Genomic DNA, 15,562 nt, shown 5'->3' on the forward strand with positions numbered 1-15,562 from the left:
ACAAACAATAATTTCGTAAAGGAAACCGGCTTAGACTAACTTTTGGAAAACAAATTACTTAATTTATGACTATTGTCTTAAATGCGTCTTGCGGGCGCGGCTCTAGCCGCCTGTGATTCTTGCTTACGATGTTTAGCAGTAATAGGTACTTATCAAATGTATTAGCAGTAAACGGCTAGTGGATTTTATTTACTAGTGCTTTTTCTCTTTTTTTATAAAATGTTGAAGTTAACTTCAGTTTAGATCCATTCTATCACCGCGAACGCGTGATCCAATTAACACTTTTTCGCAACGGAAGCGCCGGGGCTGCCGGAAATTAAAAATGTCTTCAATGGCGAATATCATGTACTTACCTACCCAAGTACCCAGTCATATGCGCATATTATACCTAATAGGTCATGAAAAAGTAGATAATATTCAAAAAAATCGGTCAAGTTCGAGCCAGACTCGCGCACCGAGCGTTCAGAAGGACAGACGAACAGACAGACAGACAGACAACAAAGTGATTCTACAAGGGTTCCTTTTTTGCTTCTGATGTACGAAACCCTATAAAATTAAATGAACCAGTCTTCTTTTTCAATAATCATTCATCAATACAATTATTTGCAATGCAAAACCAAGTTAAACAAAACTCTAATGAATGAACCAGTCACTAATTTCATAATCATCTAATTCATCATCATCATTCTTTACTTTATTGCAAAATGTAAAAAAATTATAAAATTTAAAAACCTAACGAAAGCCGCACAGGCAAGACACCGTCTAATTTGCCCTCACACGCATCCAAAAAGTCTAATTATTGTCTAGCAACTTTTTCCGGACGCCTAGTAATGCTACATGGAACTACATAATATTATTATGAATCAGCTTAGCTTATTACTACAGGCAGTGTTCTGTGAGTGGGTACAGAGATGAGATCAGTGTTTTCTCGTACTTATATCGTAATGTATATTTGCTATTAGGTATAGGGCGAGATCGGCAAGGCCGAGTCGAAATTGCTTTGTTTTGACGTCGCTGACGAGGAAGAAGGAATATGAAAGGTTAATATAATGTCGCACCAGATTTGCTATGATATCGTGGCATATTGCAATTTATGTAAGAGGTTCTTATTTGTAGATGCTTTATCACAAATATGTTCTACTTGTATGATATGACATTATGTTTGTTAGATTCCGTACCGATACCGAACTCTTCAATTTTCCGGGATTAAAAATAGCCTTGTCCTTCTCGGGGTGTAAGCTATCTTTGTACCAAAATTTGTGAAAACCGGTTAAATGGATGGGCTGTGAAAAGCTAGCAGATAGACAGACACACTTTCGCATTTATTTATATTTTTAATTATAATATTAGTATTAGTTCGGGTTACAATAAATAACCTCTAATATTCTAATTTTCGTGGAATCTCAATCATAATTGGAACACTCAATCTAAATGTATAAAAGGAAAAAGTGACTGACTGACTGATTGACTGACTGATCTATCAACGCACAGCTCAAACTACTGGACGGATCGAGCTAAAATTTGGCATGCAGATAGCTATTATGACATTGGCATCCGCTAAGAAAGGATTTTTGAAAATTCAACCCCTAAGGGGGTGAAATAGGGGTTTGAAATTTGTGCAGTCCACGCGGACGAAGTCGCGAGCATAACCTATTTTTTTATAAATCTCATTCCAATAAAACACATTTCATTAAAAAAACTGTAAAACTTTTCGACGTCATCTGTGAATTTACTCGCTGATGAATAAAAATATTAAGTCATCTTTAAAATTCGGTTATAAAAATAATTACCAAAATAATATATTGCACTGTTCACTGAAATTTAATTGTTAAATTTTTATCATCGACGACGTCCTTTCGTTAATGACGTTCTCATGCATTTTTTAAATTATCGGTGTATTATTTTTGCGACTCATTCACCTCGCCAAATATAAACGCAATGAGCAGTCGAGCCCTAACAGGGCTCGATTGTTCATTCATTGGCTTGAGCGGACCCAAAATTTTTCTGGGTTCGTTTCCGTCACGATTTGGAGACAAGATTTACGTGTCCTGATGAGCTTTCATAAATCTATAATCCATACTAATATTATAAACGGAAAGTGTGTCTGTCTATATGTCTGCTAGCTTTTCACGGCCCAACAGTCTTAACAGTTTAACCGATTTTGAGGAAATTTGGTACAGAGTTAGCTTACATCCCGGGGAAGGATATTTTTTATCCCGGAAAGTTAAAGAGTTCCCACGGGATTTTTAAAAACCTAAATCCACGCAAAGTCGCGGGCATGATCTAGTACATAATATGTAGAGCAAATAAGAATATAAAATTTGTAATATAAAAGTTGAAACTTTACTGTATAGGTAAAGGCATAATCCAATAGCCATAAATTTGCATGACAATCGAGACAAAAGTGCGGTCACTCAATTTCTCGTATGAATTTGCATTTGCAACTGGCGCAGTCCAAGCTGCCCGCGGCGGTGACAGATGCATAACTTAACTAACGATTGACGAGCAGAATCTGGAAATTGTGTCTATTAGAATAGAAAATAGACCCCGCATCAGAAAGCGTGGTGTACCCCACACTAGTTGGACAGGTAACATCAAACGAGTCGCAGGGAGCCGTTGTACACAAACGACACGAGATCATGCAGAGTGGAAACCCCTCCAAGACACTTTACTGTCAACAATAGCGTCTATCTAGAGACGAAGATGACTCAACAGCTAATGGTTATCTCTGTAAGGATAAGTACAGTACGCGGCAGAAAATAATGTACAATGTACATCGACCAGAAAGAAATAGCGGTTTTGTAGAGCATTGTCTCTGTGGCTGAGACCGATTATTGTGTATTTATTTTAGGCGCGGTTTATACAGAACGTAGGAGAGAAGTAACGTGGGCACGTCTTCTTCCTACAGAAGACAAATAATTATGTTCAACCTTAGTTTTAATACATCTGAGTATTGTCTCTCGCTCAAGGTAGGCAGGTACGCATTTTCATATTTCTGTTGCATCTCATGCGCTTACCTGCTATCTGAAATGAAAATATTTTATATTGTTACACACTTATATACCAAATCAAAGCGCTTCGATCAGCGCTGAATAGATTAACGACTAATACAATAGATAATCCCAATAATCCATTTCAATCCCGTCTAGCATGTACCGGCACGTCATTGAACAGTGTTCGTTAACTGAATGGGAACAAACGAGTTCATGATTTAGCTTCGAATATTCCGTCAGTATCACGCCGAAGCTCGCTTATGTCATGTTCAATACCCTGTTTACTGACCATCAAGCTTCATACCAGAACACTAGTAAAAACGAAGACAGGTGATAGCTTACTGATGATTAGCTAAGTGATAAAATAGCACAAAAATGACGCGAAAAAATAAATAAGAAAATCCTGTATTTTCTAAAAGTTCGCAATGTATTGCAAATAAAACATTTGACTGACACTAGAGGTCGATGAACGTGGAGAAAATGGCGCATACAAAATGAGTTCTCACGCGCCATTTTAACTTTATGTGTCAACTGTCATGTCAAAAGTACGATTAACCTATAAATTAAGGACCAAATCGTACTTTTGACATGACAGTTGACAAATAAAGCAAAAATGGCGCATGAAAACTCATTTTGTACGCATTGTAGGTAGGTATCTCTGTTCCCTGGAACGTTCCAGAGAATAGGAGAAGAACAGGAAAAACCGTTAGGTGGAAGTTAATTTGGCGCGCGGCCGGCTATGCTAACTGATTAATTCTCGGCCACTGGCGAACACCAGAAAATATTAGGTAGCTGCGGATATGAGATTGCTAATTCCACTAATGCACCGGACAAATATCGCAACTTTCAGCTTATCCCGCAATGTTACGCTGGTACCTACTATCTATGCGAAATTGTTTTCTGATTCAATTTTAGTTTTCGTATAACTTGATGATGATTTTCAGATTGTTTATTATCACACTCCATGGTTATCATAATAATTTTTCGAATCATCCCTGTAGACACAACGAGGGTGAATCATCATCAATAACTCATCGCTGGCTCACTACTGAGTAGGTAGGGGGTTCTTTTAGATTGAGGACTTGGCCATAGTCCTCCTCCACCACGCTACCACTACCACTACCACGCTGTCCAAGTGCGGATTGGCAGACCTCTTGGCCCTTTCCGCCTTTGTAGCTGCCGCTCCGGCCGCCACGGAGGTCGCCTGTACGTGTGACAGCCCCAGTGTATCCACATTCGTGACATCCTACACATGTCTCTCTTTCTTCCACGGAACAAGAGTAATACCATCTGATTTCTTTCCATCGCTACGTGCCAAACCATTTGGTTCTGCTGGCACTTTAGCCGTGACAAGAGACCCACGCTATGATTCCGTTCAAGGAAGCTTGACGGGAGAAACGACCGACCGAATACTTATTAGTGAAAATATTTGTTTATAATATGAAAATAAAGTATAAGATAAAAATTCATCAGTCATACGTCGATCAACCCTCACGCACAAGTGCAGTCCATTCATTCGGCGGATGGATTAATTTCCGCCGTGAGATCGCTCTAAAGGGAAATGTGATTGGGACAAAGTGCGCCTGGTGCGGGAGCTGATATTTCAATTTAAAGCCATTTATCCTGAAAAGGGTTGGTATCCACTCAGAGCGCTTCTAAAAGTTCTAATATTATTACTAGGTGATGTCCACGACTTTGTCAGCTGGATTCAGTCAGATTTTTTTAAATTGCGTGGGAACTCTTTTATTTCCTAAAATAAAAATTCCTTTGATAAAAGTAGCCTATATATTTATAATATCCTGCATTATTTATTTGATACTCTTTTTCTGAATTATTTTACTGAACTATTTTTAATATGTGGAGCTTCGAAGTTTTCATGACATAGGACCCGAAACGAACCCGAAACTATAATTATATTCGAGCATACAACGACCTATTTTAATCATAGCGTTAAAACTTTCCTTCTTTCATTCGACGACTAGGTTTTTGCATTTCCTATACCTACCTATAGTTAAAAACCTGGAGAGAGACAAGCTTCTTTTTATCCTGGAAAATCAAAGAGTTTCTGAGGGTTTTTAAAACCTAAATCCACGCGGTCGAAATCGCGGGCATCAGCTAATCTGTATATTTAAAAGGAAAAGCTGACTGACTGACTATCAACGCACATCTCAAACCGCTGGACGGATCGAGCTGAAATTTGGCATGCAGATAGCTATTATGACGTAGTCATCCGCTAAGACAGGATCTTAATTAACCTATGGGGTTAAAATATGGGTTTGAAATTTGTGCAATCCACGCGGATGAAGTCGCGAGCATAAGTTAATATCATGATAAAATTGCTTGTGCAAAACTTAGTGCATCTCCGTTATTTTACGCTTTGGGATCGTACACGCTGAGAGTTAACTTATGACGTCGCCGGCAAGTTGCCAGAACTAGATGATTAGTACCTACATAAGTCATCCCCTACCGACACCACTACATACAGTACCTACATACATCTTTGTGATTCATCCACCAAGTGGTTAGAACTTCTACGCAACGAGCTCGATTCAATTTGGAAGTTGGTTTTACTTCGCTTTTCGAAATTTATGTTCTCTCTTGAGTTTAATGCCAGCATGTTGATATCAGTTTGGTAGATCTCGTTCTCAGTAGCTATTATTTAAAATTGAAATAAATTTTTGATCTCTGAAAACCACTTTTTGCAATCTGTCTGATATCTATACTTCTATACTCTATACTATTATATAAAGAGTAGGGGGTAATCTTTGGAACTACTGAACTGATTTTAAAAATTCTTTCACCAGTAGAAAGCTACATTATTCCTGAGTGACATAGGCTATACGGGATCTTTAAAAACCTAAATCTACGCGGGTGAAGCCGCGGGGATCAGCTAGTTATTTATATTTTGAAGTAAATAATGGGCCTAATACTGAAACGTTTCAAATATTAAGTGATGTTTGGTTTGGCTTGTTGGTTTGGCCTATGGACGAATTCCTACTAATATTATTATAAATGCAAGCTAGCAGACAGACAGACATACACACTAGTGTATGTCTGTCTGTCTGCTAGCTTTTTATGGCCCATCCGTTTAACCGGTTTGAAATTTGATATAGAGATTAGCTTTTATCCCGGAAGAGTTCAGGATTTTGGAAGGCGCATCTGTTGATCCGATATTAATGAAATTCTGTAGGTACACAGATAGCTTGTATCCTGGAGACGAACAAAGGCTATGTTTTATCCCGGAAAAACGAAGAGTTCCGACAGAATTTTTAAATAACTACATCCCCGCGGACGAAGTCTAGTACTCTATAAAAATGCATCTTTTAAAGTAAGACTGACTTATGGACGTCGGTGTCGGGGAGTGAGAGCTAGGTATTTAGTTATACTAGTACCCCATGTATTTATTTGTGGATAAAGGTTCTTAATACGTAATTAATTCTGTCATGATAATGGCTTTAGCTTCAGAACTGTTACAATAATGTATTAACTTTAGACAATGTCTATTTGAACGGTGTACACATAATTTGTGGGCAAACTTGTGCGTGTTATGTTTCGCCAGATGACATCGCCGAAACAGGCATTTGCATTAAACCGACTCCAACCTCTGTTTGTCATTTGTCAAGCGTTAATTAAACTGGAATATGAATAACTGCGCAAATATAGAATCAGGCACTTGCCCCACCGCCGACGAGGAAGCGACTATAGCTATCGACTACGACTACTTTCTCGCTGAAAAAACGTACAATCGATTAAGTACAGGATTCTGTGTCAATAAAAGAGATAAATCTATCAATAGTTAATTGCCGACTGTGCACACTGACAGTGAGTATTCTCCCATCGTTTGTAGCAGCGACAAAAACTAACAAAGAAAAAAGCTCGCTCAGCGACACTCGCTTGGCGGTCAAAACACTGACGCAGTTTGCTTAAGAATGAAAATAATGTATCGGCGAGGTGCGAGTAATGTCTCGTTCCAATTATCCCAGCTAAACAACCATCCCAACTACACACAGGTAGGTACCTACCAAGTAAAGACTATTGTTGAACTCGAGGACGCAGCTCCTCAACCCAGATGCTAAAGCATCAGGGTTGAGGTTAAAGGAGGAGGAGGAGCCTTAAAGTTTAAGGAATTGCATTTATACATCGTGGTGATCCCACGGGATTTTTAAAGAATCGTCCGTTTAAATGTTTTTTTACGAAATTTGGTACAGAGACACCTTGCATTCCGGGGACGGGCTACTACGGATAGGCTACTTTTTGTCCAGGAAAGTCAAAAGTTCCCACGGGGTTTTTAAAAAACCTAAATAAACTCGGTCGAAGCCGCGGGCATCAGCTAGTAAAAAAAAGATTGTATAAAAGATGCGGACTTTTTTTCAAAACCAACATTATTGTAGGTTACAATAGTCATCTAAAAATATTGCTGCTATGCAATAACTTTAATTTTTATTTTGGAAAAACGTAAAACAAATCACGATCTAATTAAAAAGTAAGATTGTATAAAAATATATCGTTTAGTTATTCAGGTAACAATTAGTCCCATGAGTTGCATTGAAAATGGTAACCGTTACTGAAATCCGTATTCGCCTGATAGATGACACTTAGAGCAGATGGAAATGGACCCCGGGAGTGTCTTTCGCCTCTAACATTGAGCGAGCCAAAGGCACTTTTGTGAGGAAATTTGTTAAAATAAATACAAAACGGAAGTAAAATACGTATTAAAAGAAAATTAAACGATCTCATTTATATTTAAACCTAGCTTATTCCCGCGACTTCGTCCGCGTGGACTAAACAAATTTCAAACCACTATTTTACCCCTCTTAAAGGTTGTTGCATTTTCAAAAATCATTTCTTAGCAGATGTCTACGTCATACGTAATAGCTGTCTGCATGCCAAATTTTAGCCCGATCCGTCCAGTAGTTGGAGCTGTGCGTTGATAGATCAGTCATATATACATATATAATAATAATAATAATGATCTGGCCGCGACTTTGTCCATACCTACAGAATAACTCCTTTCCTATCTAAGATAGTGTGATAAAAGTACCCTAGATCACTTTTTGCATAGTCACATTCTACTTGTCCACGAAAGTATAATCAGAATCGATTCAGCCGTTTTGAAGCCTGGACAAACATTTTAAAAAGTCTGGACTTTGATTAAGACGTAACATCTCACCATACCTAATATAATATTTTCAGATGATAGCTGCGAAGAGTTTTTTTCAATGCATTCCTTCCATTTCTTTGCAAGGAATTTTTAAAAACCTTTCGTTTCACGTGGTTGAATTTTCCAGCTACAGTTGAATTCTACGGTTAAATCGTTTTTAACATACGGAAAGAGAAGTCTGTACATTGAAACGCCGCCGTACTCTCTGACGTTTAAATGTACTTTTACCGGTTAGGTACATGTAACTGCACTATATAAAATTGGAGAAAGCTTTTATTCAGGTATAATAGGTTAGTACTATGTCTACTACAAGTAGGTACCTACGTATCGTTGGCAACAGCTAAAAGCTTAAACAACTTCATCAATTAATTGCAACACGTTCATTAAGTACTAGCGACCCGCCTTAGCTTCACACGGGTAGCTTATTACAATTTTCACAAGGATCTCTTATTTTATGAAAATAAAATAAACGCGCCTATATCACTCAAGAATAATGTAGCTTTCTACTGGTAAACTAATTTTTAAAATCCAGAGATTCAATAGTTCCAGAGATTACACCCACAAACAAACTTACAAACTTTATCTCTTTATAATATTAGTATAGATTTCACAATCTCACTTCACTTAAAATTGTAGCTTCGTCGACCGTTCACATTGAAAAACATATTGTCCATGGTCCGCGCCATTCTGCCTTTGTTCCGAAATCCAAACTGAATAGAACAATTATTATGATTCGATATTTAAATTATCGAGAATAATACTTCCATCCACGACAATAATACCTACTTTCTTCTTGTTCGTACTATGAGCCGCCCGCGCCAGTAGGTTTGACGATCTACATACTGATCCACTGAAATGTGATCTTATCATAAAGAATCATTGAAATGGATTTATACAAGTAGGCTGGAAACGAAAACGAAGACTGACGCTAGAGGTCAACGAACGGTGCGTAATAGGTGCCGCTGGGTTAATATCGCGTCGTAGGTAGGGCATTGACTCCAAGTTGCACGTGTTATATTACGATAAAATTGGATACATAATTATTATGCTAAAATTCATCTAATCATAAACTTGGGAGTCTGAAGTAAATGTTTGTTGTGATGTTTAAAACAGAATCGTTATTCCGTTTCCGGATACAATGTCAATGTTCCTAGTTTCTTACTGTCATCATACAATACAATAGTGTAAAACTATTATTGTTTATTCTTGTTTAATTTGGTATCTAGGAATATGAAAATATGAAAAATAATATTATATAAATTATCAATACATGTCACTAATTATTCATTGTAAATTAAATATTGTCAATATACTAAGAGTGACATTATATTAAGCTATTGTCAACATACAGTTGGCAATAGCTATTATGTGAAATAATAATGTTGTGTAAACTGACAATTTAAGTTGCTTATTATTATTGTAAATTATTAATACGTAGACCATCAATGTCACTGAATTTATTATTGTAAATTGGGTGTGTCAACATACCTTTTGTCAACAAACCTAAAATAAATAATGATTAATATTAAGATCATGTGATAGTCGATATCCGCCTTGTTTGCGATGGCAGTGTTATAAAAGTATCCTACCTCGACAGAGAGGGAACAGTCTTGTATCGACAGCCCAGAGCAAACACAGCGGACCTTACTGAAGTTAAGTATTCTTATATTGTATTATAATGTAATGTAATCATTTGCCTTTTATAGATTACCTGTTGTAACTGTGTACCAAATATGTACCTACTACTTTACTCAACGTTCTAATGTTTTAAAAGATGTGTGTTATGGAGTTTCTTTGCCCTTTCTTCTCCATGACTAAACACCTTAGCGAAACGGGTGGTAGATTCATTTTAATATAAATAGATCAATGCTGAACAATACAATTCAATTATTATTCGACTTGGTTGGTTTTACTTCTGTATTTATCACCTACCCTCTTGTGCTATTTATTTTATACATTGAGATAAAAGTAAACACTAGGTTGTTAGCTTCTAATTATTATAGAAGCCTGTTTAGATGATTAGGATTCTTACTTTGAAATAATACGGCAGATGCTTTGCTTGATTTTTAATTACTTAGTATTTGGCCTTACCTGACAAATAATTGATAAATGATAACTTTCATTAGTAATCATTGGATTTAATTTATCATCACTATTAAAGCCCACTGTCTTAACTTCTCTTCTTTATACAAAATCTCACACACGCTATACATTGCGAGTTTGAAAAATACTAAATCTCTAAACTACATGTACTTATAAGATAAATGGTTATTGGTATTGGAATGTGTTAAGGTAGTATAATAGTAGAGCTAAGTTTTTGCTAGCGTTCTAATTACACTCTGTATTATGTTCACATTATTTTGATGAATATTGAGCAAGCCTTTCTGTTATCTATGAGTATTATATATTTTAACAACCGCATCTAATGACTTCTGTTCAGTACAAACACTAATTTTGGTTAAAACCACAGCAAATTACATTCTAAACCAACCATAATTTTCAATCTGTTTGTAAACCTAAATCAAATCGTTTGCATACCTAATGCGATTCTAAAAACAAATCGCTTTAACAGAGTGGCCTAGGCCTATCCTAGGCCTTAGAACATTTTAGTGAAAAGAGTGTTTCTTTTTTTTACTAGCAAATTATTTGGAAAGAAAATACTACCCATACTATACTACTACCCATACCTATTATAAATGTGAAAGTGTGTTTGTTTGTTGGTTTATTTGAAGTAGAATTATATCTACCCTGGCTTATATTATACTTAATTCTAGTCCCAGCGAAATTTTTTGACTAATGATTAACTATTTTATTAAACGTTAGGTGAGGTTCGCAACAAAACTCAATACCGATAGAGACTATCGATAAAGAAAGTCAAACATGTTTTCTGAATTTAGTAGGTAAGTAGGTACTTACTTACTAAGCAACAAAAGTTACATTTTTATTTCTTTACGAAAATATTTAATAATAAAATAATGACGGTGATGATTAACCAGATTAGATGAAGTTTAAAAATAACTTACGCAAATAATTGGTTCATCCTGATATTGTATAATTTTATGCTTAAAAATTAGTTTAGTAATGTCAATCAGGCAATTACCACCTCCGGCTCATCCATTATACTAGAATACTGCAAAAAAGGTTTAATTTTGAAGACTTTTATATTTATAACCACAGACAAGGGCAATACACCTACAAGTACGCTAGATAAGGTGTGCCATATAAAATGACAGCAATATTTTTTGTGCTGATTCAAAGCGCCGCGCCCCACCGAGCGTGCCTACCAGGAATTAAAATTGATTTGTATCAAAATATGGTCTTCCTGTTGCCACTATGTTGACAGTAGTCTTATCATTAACATTTAGTTCTGAGTACGCTCACATGACGCTCACTGCTGCTATCAGCGCCAAAGTGGCGTAATCAAGTTGTTTCAAACAGGCTGACAATAGTAAGTCTAGCGTACTTGTATTAGTAGAAATCAGTGTCTATAACGGATTTATTAATAACCCAGAACTCATAAGTTATAAAAATATATCTTACGCTTTTAAACTTTTTAGATCCGGAGCCAATCCTTAGTGCAGCATCTTTGTTTTCTGAGTCTAAAATATCGTTATCACTTAGCACTGGGATTTTTGTTCCTCTCTCTGTTGGTTCGTGATCTGCTACTTTGTATTTATCCTCGTAGTAAGAAACAAGTTTCATCATTAGAACATCGCTTAGACTGGCTTCTTGTGTCTGATGCGATTTTTCTTTCTAAAACAAACAATGCTACTTATTAATCCATTTTCGCCGCAAAGAAAATATAAACTAACTTTGGAATTTTTTGAGAAATGTCTTGCCGGAGAAATCGTTGTTGATCTTGGATGATTCTTTTCTGTTCTTACTGTGTCCAATTCTTTATAGGGTTTCTTGTATATGAATGAAGTTAAAAAATATAAATCATCCATATTATTATGTAGCTCTAGATGTTCTTCGTTGTTAGAAACAGTCTGCTTAAAAAACACACCTTTAAATAACATTATTTGATTAATTAAATAACTCTTATACGTAATTTAAAAATAAAATATTTCAACCTGTATAGTTTTTAACCAGTTGTTAGCAAATAAGGCAATCATAAATAGCGTGTACAGCGACTTTCTCATGAGAAGTTTCAAATCAAACAGCGTTATTGATCGCTCAAGGAAGTTGTGAACGATAAAAAATAAAAACACGATTATAAAATGGTATCGCGCTCTACAAACACGATAAAGGCTGTGTAAAGTTGAGTTGACACGATATTTGTAGAAAATATGAGATTCCTGATTTATAATCATTTTTAAATTTAACTGAGCAATTGTATTTATTATTCGTGTACCAATAACTTAAAACTAAAACATATTATGCAAAAAAAAGACGTGCACAAAGGACAACTTATCTCTACTGGAAAAAATTCTTCCAGCAGTGTGGGAAAATTACTTCTTGTTCTTCAGCAAAATTGTGCTATCTATTTTACTACATTATTATAATATCTGCAGTAAAATTATTTGTAATGTGAATTCATAATATCAATAATTAAATAATTAATAAAAATATAGTACCTACTTTTGAAATTATAGTGAAAAACGTTAGGTATAATTTTCTATATTGAGTGTGAAAGTATATAATGACTAAACCGATTTCGCTGAAATTTGCAATAGACATAGCTTATACTCTGAACTAACACAAATAAACGAATATATTATAATATATAACTTTGCACCGGAAAATCAAAAAATCCCACGGGATTTTTAATAAAAACCTAAATTCACGCGGCTGAAGTCGCGGGTATCATTTTAAGGCCCACTTTCGAAGATAAACGAGCAATTTATTTTTAAAGCGCTTGTAACAATAAGAAACGAAAATGCTCCAATGCAAATCTGTGCTTCGGTATCGTATAACTAAATGAAAGGTGACTCGGAGAGAAATCTAAGCGAAGGTTTAATGATTTCGCCTTGATCCTGAGCAAGTCGAGAGCTGTTACACGGCTAGATTTATTAGTTCAATTACCCTACCCTATTCCGACTACCTCTGCTTACTTGAACGCAGACGCCAACAAGTAAATTTTGCGCAGGTTGCAAGCACATTTCCTCCTTTCTCTTTTAATAGGTTTTGCTTAGGGAGTTAATTTTGGTGCACTTTATTGCCTTGTACTAAGTGTTACCTATAGTCTAGTCGGTACATTGTTCAGACGTGAATCTTTTTTGCTTATTTCTATTTTAGGTATCTTTTTTGAATAATTGAATGCATATTTTTAATTTCAATTTCAGTGGCTTCTTTATGCTTATTTTATTGAATGTTCTTGGAAATAAAAAAATGTAAATTTCTGTGATATAGCGAACTACCCAAAAAAAAAAACTTTTTTCTCTGGAGATACGGAGCCCTAATAAAAGGAGAGGTATGGTTTTTTTTTTTAAAAGCGAGCAAATGATAATATTGTGACATGGATAATTATGGTAAGTAAACCATACATTTAAGTTTAAGTCGCCAGAAATGTTGACTATGGACTATGTTGGTTGTCTCTTTGAGAGACAAAGTCTGTAACGAGGAAATCCGTAGGAGAACACAACTCAACGAATTAGCCTGCTGAAGTGGAAGTGTGGCACTGCGGCAGACGTGTTCTGGAGTGGAGACCGCGTATCCGCAAGCGCAGTCTGGGACGACCTTCGAGAAGTGGGTGGATGAGGAAAGCGGAGGATCGTGTGTGGTGGCGCGCTCTTGGGAAGGCCTAGGTCCAGCAGTGGACACAAACAGGCTGATTGATTGATACATTTAAATTACAGCTGAATAACGTTTTGCATACAATATACCTACCTATTGTATTGTGTATGCTGCATCCACGTTGTGAAGCGAAGCGACAAGCAGAGCGGATATCTAGTAACCGCAAACACGCCCTGTCGATACAACTTGGCTAACTTTCAAATTTGTGGGTTGGCACTTTCAGAACTACACTAGCTTTATACATAGGTAAACGAAATGTATGCATATACTTTAATATAATTACTACACACATAATAAATGCAAAAGTGTGTTTGTTTTTAGTTGGTTTGTTGGGTTTTTCTTCGACACACCGCAACGAAGCAACCGATCGAAGGGATCGTTGTGATTTTTTGCATGGATATCTATAGTTAAAGACCTGGCAAGTGATAAGCATTTTATCCTGGAAAAGCAATGAGCTTCCACTGGATTTCAAAATTAGCTAGTTGTACATAAAAGGAAAGCATTGCTACAGCATACTCGTATACGATTAAATATTTGTATGTACTGCTATAAGATAAAATTTTATGAGTTGGTAATAGCCGCGTTGTAAAGCTAAGTTTATTATAAGTTTCTAAAACCCGAGTTTAAAATTAAAAACCGCCCAAGTGCGACTCAGGCTCGCGCAATAAGGGTTCCGTACTACAGTCGTATTTTTTCGACATTTTGCACGATAATTCAAAAACTATGATGCATAAAAATAAATAAAAATCTGTTTTAGAATGTACAGGTAAAGACCTTTCATATGATACCCCACTTGATATAGTCACTCACTTCGAAAGTTGAAAATACTAATTATTAGTTCATGATTACAATTAATTTTTTTTGTGTGATCTAACCCTAAATTCACGGTTTTCAGATTTTTCCCCAAATCTCAGCTATAAGATCTACCTACCTGCCAAATTTCAAGATTCTAGGTCAACGGGAAGTACCCTGTAGGTTTCTTGACAGACAGACAGACAGACAGACAGACAGACAGACAGACAGACAGACGGACGGAGGGACGGACGGACGGACGGACGGACGGACGGACGGACGGACGGACGGACGGACGGACGGACCGACCGACAGACAGACAGACAGACAGACAGACAGACAGACAGACAGACAGACAGACAGACAGACAGACAGACAGACAGACAGACAGACAGACAGACAGACAGACAGACAGACAGACAGACAGACAGACAGACAGACAACAAAGTGATCCTATAAGGGTTCCGTTTTTCCTTTTGAGGTACGGAACCCTAAAAATAAGTAGTATACCTAAGTAGTCTGATGTCATTCTGAGGTCATTGTTATACATTAACACAATAAAGATTACAAGATGATTTGCGATACGCTTCGATAAAAGTGGAAGGCCCTACAAGAGACCCATGTCCAGCAGTGGACGTCTATCGGTTGATAATGATGATGATATTGATTAGGATAGGTACTAAGCCGCAATAAAAAATGCCTGTCCACCTTATTATCAATTTTATCTAATACACTTAATTTAAGAACAGAAGAGGTAAGTAGAACCGATTGGAAAAAGGTATTTCATTCTATCGATGGAACAGATCCGATTCGGGTTAGCGGTTGCTTGTCCGCCTTCCACCGCGGGCAGCGGCTGCCGTCTCATGAATATTGTAGCAGA

General features: G+C 36.5%; 1 protein-coding gene across 2 annotated transcripts; it reads right to left on the bottom strand.

The window, feature by feature from the left end:
* Window positions 1-11,139: 11,139 nt before the first annotated feature.
* On the bottom strand, window positions 11,140-12,389 carry LOC117983098 (uncharacterized). Of its 2 annotated transcripts, XM_034969562.2 has the most exons (4): window positions 12,228-12,389; window positions 11,967-12,143; window positions 11,695-11,907; window positions 11,140-11,284 (listed from the first exon to the last, which is right to left on the bottom strand). In XM_034969562.2, the coding sequence occupies exons 1-4, from the start codon at window positions 12,294-12,296 to the stop codon at window positions 11,243-11,245; spliced, it is 501 nt and encodes a 166-aa protein (XP_034825453.1). In that variant the 5' UTR covers window positions 12,297-12,389; the 3' UTR covers window positions 11,140-11,242. The 2 variants fall into 2 exon arrangements, 1 of the variants encoding a protein (XP_034825453.1); XR_011236819.1 differs by lacking the exon at window positions 11,967-12,143 and having other exon boundaries at window positions 12,228-12,379.
* Between the last annotated feature and the right edge of the window lie 3,173 nt (window positions 12,390-15,562).

The sequence above is a fragment of the Maniola hyperantus genome, chromosome 6 (assembly GCF_902806685.2).
Source record: "Maniola hyperantus chromosome 6, iAphHyp1.2, whole genome shotgun sequence".
NCBI lineage: Eukaryota > Metazoa > Arthropoda > Insecta > Lepidoptera > Nymphalidae > Maniola > Maniola hyperantus.